At 43.3% G+C, this 7,267-nt stretch overlaps 1 protein-coding gene across 1 annotated transcript in view; it reads left to right on the plus strand.

Moving 5' to 3' along the window:
• Iqgap2 (IQ motif containing GTPase activating protein 2) overlaps positions 1 to 5,119 on the plus strand; it is a 276,532-nt gene extending 271,413 nt beyond the window's left edge. Inside the window, exons 33-36 of the mRNA XM_052159382.1 lie at positions 405 to 565; positions 2,233 to 2,370; positions 3,402 to 3,510; positions 4,184 to 5,119. Coding sequence (XP_052015342.1) covers positions 405 to 565; positions 2,233 to 2,370; positions 3,402 to 3,510; positions 4,184 to 4,297 — 522 coding nt within the window. The 3' untranslated portion in view covers positions 4,298 to 5,119. The remainder of the gene's footprint in view (positions 1 to 404; positions 566 to 2,232; positions 2,371 to 3,401; positions 3,511 to 4,183) is intronic.
• Positions 5,120 to 7,267: the final 2,148 nt, after the last annotated feature.

Consider the following 7,267-nt stretch of genomic DNA (forward strand, 5'->3'; position numbering starts at 1 on the left):
CCCAGGTCTCCCGGCCCCAAGCTCCGGAGCTAGGCACACACCCCACCATGCCGAGCTTTTCTGTGAGTCTTAGGGATCCGAACTCAAGTCCTCGGGAAAGCACTTTACTGACAGATCCATCTCCCCAGCCCACTTCCCTCTCTGAGGGGGGTGGAAATAAACTTTAGTGACCCTCTTAAAATAAAACTTGGACGTTTTCCAGTTCTGAAGCAGAAAATGATAACAGTGTATTGCGTTGTGTTGTGTTAATATATATAATGAGGCAGGTGCCTGAGATAAACTATAATCAGTAGGTATACACACTGGCCTGCTGCCTGCCTTTTCTTCTTCTAAAGTATCAATCTTTAGAAGCAACGAGAAGCAGGCTCGCTTCAGCCAGTCATTATAGCCTTTACTTGTTCCAGGATATTCGAAATCAAAGAATCCACCGCAAGCTTCGAAAAGCTGAGCTGTCGAAACTTCAGCAGACCCTGAACGCACTTAATAAGAAGGCAGCATTCTATGAAGATCAAATTAATTATTACGACACCTACATCAAGACGTGTGTAGACAACCTGAAAAGAAAGTGAGTTCAGAGCTCCTTTGTGTCCATTCACAGTGCTGTGCTTTGTCTGGGGAGACTGCGGTACTGGCGGTGGCCTGCGTTGGTTTGGAACTGTTTTAGATTGTTCTCTATTACTGATAAAGACCATGACCACAGCAGAAAAGGGTTTTATTGGCTTGCAAGTGCTAATCACACAGTCCATCAGTGAGGGAACTCAAGTAGGAAGCTGGAGGCAGGAACTGAAGCCAAGAACACAGGAGTGCTGCCCACTGGCTTGCTCCTCATGGCTTGTTCAGCCTGCTTGCTTATAGAACCCAGGACCACCAGCCTAGGGATTGCGCTGCCCCCTCCCCCACCCTCCATTGATTACTAATTAAGAAAATGTCCTAAGGCTTTTCTTAATTACTGCTGATCTTATGGAGGTGTTTTCTCTATTGAGGGAGGTTTCCTAGATTGGCTTTAAAATGACTTTAAGGTCTCAAATGACTTTAGATGAGTCAACTTGACATAAAACTATTCAGCACCTATATGTTTACTTGACTTGAGGATGTTTATGATGAACAGGATTTTGTTTGCCTGATAGTGTTAGATAATTAGGTATTTATTTGCTAATTGCAAGAACAACTTAATTATCTAAATTTTAATGATTTAAAATTCCCTGTTGATGGTTTTTAAAGTCATTACTGACACAATAGGCCAAATTTTGGCAGCTCTCTCTCATATCCATTAGTATACAAATTATAGATTTTTTTATATATACAATATAATGATCCAGTAACACCTCTTTGCTGATAATTATTCTTATCACTAGACTGGGTCGATGCTGATTAAAGTTTAATTACCCATTTAAGTGTGTGATACAATGTTTCCAGATAACCTTTGTCTGCATAAAAAACAGTAGGAAATGATACTGTGTGGGAAAAATCAATAGTATTACTCATAGGAAGTCTGAAGAAAAGAGATAGTCTGCTCATTGCCCAACTTGGGGCCGATCTTCATTCATTTGCTTGAAGGCTGGGCAAGTCTTTTTTTAACACTCTACCCAAGAAGAAATCAATCAAGCAAACTTTCAGTCAAAAATGATCCCTAGTGTTTTGGCTGCCCAGGGCATTACAGCAACCTTAAGCCATGAACTCTGTCGTCCTAATGTGGGTTCTGAGGCTCTCCTGATTTTCTCGTGTTTAACATGGGATTGAGAATGCCATCTTCTTTGGTGTTGCTATGAAAGCTAAATGAAAATCACTTATAGCAAAGGAATGAGTTGATTTCAAAGCACCATGGAAATGCTCATTTCAGAAAATACAAACTGATGTTTAAAGTGTATGTTTGGAACATAATATGTATAAAGTGTATATTTGAAACAGGAATAAATTAGTTTTATTAATGGCTTCACTTTGGAACAGAAAGTTCATGTAATTTCCAGGGCTACTTACAGAGACTTATGGCAGACACCTAGTTCAGCATGACTGAGAATACAGCATGCTTTTTATTTTCAACACCAACTTCAGTCACTTAGGAAATCCACTTGGGTAGTGATTCCAGAGCATGGGGAGGATTGTCACCTTCTATTGTAGATCAGTACAACCCCGCCCCACTCTCCCATGAACAGTGGGGTCACTGTGGGCATGGTTGCTGCACTGCCTGTCCAGAACATCTTGACAACAGGTCATCTCTTCTCTTTTGCTCAGAAATTCTCGGAGATCGATTAAACTGGATGGAAAAGCAGAACCCAAGGGAACGAAGAGAGTGAAGCCAGTGAGGTACACGGCGGCAAAGCTACACGACAAAGGGGTTTTGTTGGGCATCGATGACCTTCAGACCAACCAGTAAGTAGGGGCCAGCATCTACTGAGAACACACCTGCCCACCACTCACACACATTCACACACACACACACACACACTGACTAAGCATTCCTCAGAGGTTGGGGGGAGTTGGAGGGTCGGTTTGTTCTAGCGAGGCTTAGCCTAGATTGCACATCACTAGTCTTACCCCCACAGCACCCCACTCCACCGCCCGACCTTCAGCATCAGGCACTGGGTGTGATCAGTCCTAGGAAGGGTGTGTAACCAGAAGTTATGTGTCCTAAGGTTTCTCCAGTGTATGGATCCAAGGGGCTCTCTTGGTTCCTTCAAAAGAACTGAGTCAGAGCAGTAGGCATGAAAGGCTGCCTTTTCGATCTTGGTGCTTACCTACAGTTACTAAACAGTGTTTGCTGTGAGAGCCCCTCGTCAGAACCACCTCCAACAAAGCTGGCAGTGTTTGAATTCAAGGTGGAAGGAGCAACAGAAATGGTGGTACATGACCCCAGCAGGCACACCATGCATGCAGGCACACCAGGCATGCAAGCACACCATGCACACAGGCACACCATGCACGCAGGCACACCATGCATGCAGGCACACCATGCTGTGCCTTTGCAGGGGACCATGAGCCTCATGCATGTCCCTCCTGTCCTCCTCTGTCTCAAGAGAAGTCGTCCTTTGGCCTTGGCCTTCTCTCTGACTCCCTCCTCCTTCCAGGACCTGACCCACAACATCTGATTCTACAGGCTCTGAGAACATAACCACTTTGTCTCATGAAGTTTCTGTAAAGATTATTACCTAATGAACAGTGCTATCCCAACTGCAGTATAAGTCAATGTCCAAGGATCACGCCTGCTAGTTCCTTTGTAATTTAAAAAAAACAAAACAAAACAAAACTCATCCAGTTCAGATGCCAGCAGTGGAAGATGATGCAGGGTGCCTGGCTGCCTTGGGATCGCCACACTAGTCTGCTCACTGGTCCTAAGTGTTAGTTTCTTTCTTCTTTAACTGGTTACTTGTGATTGCACATGTCTGACTATTGCTCTTCAACAGGTTTAAGAATGTAATGTTCGATATCATAGCCACTGAGGACATGGGCATCTTTGACGTCAGATCCAAATTCCTTGGTGTTGAGATGGAAAAGGTGCAACTCAATATTCAGGTGAGCTGGGATTGTATACGAAGGCCAGCATGGCTCTCTCTGTGTTACACAGAATGCAACAAACAGGGCTGCAAAAGCCCCACAGCCTGGGTTCAATTCCTGGAACTCAGAGGTGGAAGGAGAGAATCTACTTCACAAGCTGTCCTCTATGGACATGCATGGACACACACACACACACACACACACATACACACATTTTTTTAATTGTAAGACTGAAATGAAAATTGTGTTGGTATCAAATGAATAATAATTTTCTTTCATGCAGTTTTTTTTTCCAGTGCTGAGACTCAAACCCAAAATCTCTCACACACGAACTAGCTCTGTACCCCCAAATTATAACCGCAGCTCTCCCTGTCATTCAGTCAGTTTCTTCCACGCAGGGCAGTAATTCTCTTAAGTGTGTCCTGACCACAGCACCCCTCACTGCCACTTACAACCTTGTTAAAATGCAGCTCTTACCCCAGAACCACCACATCACAAGTCCCCAGGCCCACGGCACAGGGCTCCAAGTCCTAACTCACCTGTGTTGGCAAGCTGATGCTTTAGAAGCCACGGTGGGGTTACTGGATCATCCCGGGCTATGTCATCGTTGATTCTTCTAGTCCGCTTTTTTTTTTTAACAATGACATCACACTGAGATGCCGCCCTTCCCTGTCCTTCCCTCCGGTCCCAGGACTTACTTCAGATGCAGTATGAAGGCGTGGCCGTGATGAAAATGTTCGACAAAGTGAAAGTGAACGTGAACCTTCTCATATTCCTGCTCAACAAGAAGTTCTACGGGAAGTGACACGCTGTCTGCCGAGGGACCCGTGGGTTCTCTAAGAAATGAATTTGTCCAGTATTTTTGTTTTAAAAACATGATCGAAATCACGGCTTATAAACGTGTGATTATTTTTTTTAAAAGACCAAAACTGTTCTGAAGAATGTAGCCACGTGCCTTTTTGATAATTGGATACTGCAGCAGAGGGGTAGACAGGATGGACTAACAGGATACACACACACACACACACACACACACACAGTACTGTGGCACGGGTACTCCACCAAAAAGTTCTGAACAGCCTGTTTTAAAGTAGGGGGAGAAAGTTTAGCTGACCAGGGACAAATGTATAAACCTATTTTCCTATGAAAAGAAATTTTAAATGTCCCACTTAAATGATGTAATTCTTCATAGATTGTTTTCTATCTGTGGAGAAATAGATATCTAATTAATTTGTAACGGATTATTTAGACATATAGTTCTAAGCCCTGTCTTCTGGGAATTATCAGTTTTAAAGAGAACTTTTGTGCAATTCAAAAATGAAGTTTTTATAAGTAATTGAAAGTGATGATACAATAACACTTTCTGTATAAAAGTATATATTTTATGTGATTTATTCAATTTACTCAAAGTGCACTACTGCCTCATGGGAAGGCTCCTGTATGAGGGGTCACCGGAAACACGGTGGACAGCGGGTATGGACCCCCCCACCTTCACCCTCACCATTTATTTGAATACTTCAATTGTGCCTCTCAATTCTTTTGTAATGCTATCAAATCAGTATCTAGATGGTTTTTAAATGTATTCTTTGAAAATTGTTTTATGTAAAATAAATGTTACTTAATTACATGAATGTGGGGTTTTTTTAAAGGGTGTTTTAATAAGTCCTTAGTGGGTAGAAGACTCTTGGTGGGGCTCATCAGGGAAAGAAGTCCTATACCCAGAGCTGTGCAGAGGAAGCTGTCATAGGAGGGGACCGGGGACCTCAAGGAAAGACATCCACAGGTGAGCTGACACACAGGCAATCCAGAGAGCCAGTCAGCCTTGTACTTACCACTGATTCCATCCAGAGGAGGAAAGGGGGCAGAAGTTGACAACAAAACGCTTTGAATTACAAAGGTCACTCTTGCCTCCTTCCTGTTGGCTAATAGTAGGTTCCAGACAGCTTAGAGTCTCACCTCAGTCTGTCTTGTATGGTTATAACGAAATGTGCTTGTGGCTGGGCACTTTGTAAGAAAAAAATGTTCAATTAATTCCAAGTTCTGGATGCTCTGAGCAGGGCAGCAGCAGCTCAGTATTACATAATAGTACACGAGGAAGAAACAAAATACCCAGGGCTCTCCTGCTTCTTCACAGTGTTTCTAAACCTGGGGTCAAATGACCCTTTCACAGGAGTTGCCTAAGACCATCAGAAAACAGAATATTTACACTATGATTCATAACAGTATTATAAAATACAGTTATAAAGTAGCAACAATATAATAATTGGGGGTCACCACAGCACGAAGAACTGTATTAAAGGGTCGCAGCCTTAGGAAGGCTCAGAACCATTGCATTATAGAACAAGGCACTCTGCCCCCAAGTCTTAATCCAGACTCTTGAAGATATTACTCTAGTCATGAGGTTAGAGCTCTTATAGTTTAATTAACCCTTAAAGGTCCCAGCACCTCTCAACATCTTTATTAAGACTCAGATGTCAAGATGGGTTCATTATGCAGATGGAGACAACCAGCATCTCTAAATAGGCAGCAAAGTATCCAGTTAAAACAAGGAGTGAAGAGAGAATGGTCTGTTCTTGACAGAGAAAGCATAGCAGGAGCTTAGGCCCTTGGGCTAGACCTTCCCCAACACCTTACTCATTTATTCAACAGACTTTATTTTCCTTAGGGATTGTAAAGTCTGCTTAGTAGAGAAAAATGAACTTAAGTTTAAAATCAACAGAATTTGGAAAATTCTCATAAGCAGAGTCCTATTTTTTATAATTTATTTTTATTTTATGTGCATTGGTGTTTTGCCTCCATGTCTGTCAGTGTGAAGGTGTCCGATCTTGGAGTTACAGACACTTGTAAGCTGTCATGTGAGTACTGGAGGTGAACCTGGGTCCTTTGGAAGAGCAGTCAGTGCTCTTGACGGCTGAGCCGTCTCTCCAGTGCCAGAATCCACTATTTTTCATAGTTGTTTCAGGCTACAATGTGTTTTTTTTTTCAATTCTTAAAATGTCTATGAGTGTTTTGCGTGTGCACCATGTGTATGCCTGGTGTCCATAGCTGTCAAAAGAGGGTGTCAGACCCCCTGGTGCTGAAGCTGTGGATAAGCTATTGTGTGAGAACTGGGAATTGAACCCGGGTTCTCTGCAAAAGCAACAGTTGCTATTAACTGCTGAGCCATCTCCCTAGCCCCAAGCAACATATATTCTTGACAGATACTGCAGAAACAATTCTATCGCAACAGTTGATAACTGTAGCAGTGGTTTGTTTTGTTGTTTGATTTTGTTTCACTTACACATCATGAGCCTTAATGTGACTCTTAGTAGAAGTCATCTGATAAGTTCCATCTTAAGAGCAAACTTTCTTCTTCCAACTGCCATTATTGGGAAAAGGGTGTTTTAGTTGGGGTCTCCATTGCTGTGAACAGACACCGGGACCAAGGCAATTCTTAAAGTGTGTTTTCGCATGTCTGTGAGTTGTGCTTGCCTGTGCATGCCCGTGTGGAGCCAGAGGTCAGCTTTGAATGCATCCCTCTATCTCTGTTCTATCTTGGCTTTTGAGGCAGGGTCTCTCCCTGAATCTAGAGTTTGCCTCTGAGCTCTGTTGGCCGCCTACGCCTTAGGCTTCCCGTGTCTCCCACCCTCCTTCCCAGCACTGAGATTACAGGCATGCAGCACTATGCCCGACTTCCACGTGGGTACTGGGACTAGAACTCTAGTTCTCATGCTTGGGCAGGAAGCCCTTCCCCCCACTGAACCATCTCCCCAGCCCCCACCTGACTTACCTCTGT

Source organism: Apodemus sylvaticus, chromosome 16, assembly GCF_947179515.1.
Source record: "Apodemus sylvaticus chromosome 16, mApoSyl1.1, whole genome shotgun sequence".
In the NCBI taxonomy this organism is placed as follows: Eukaryota; Metazoa; Chordata; class Mammalia; order Rodentia; family Muridae; genus Apodemus; species Apodemus sylvaticus.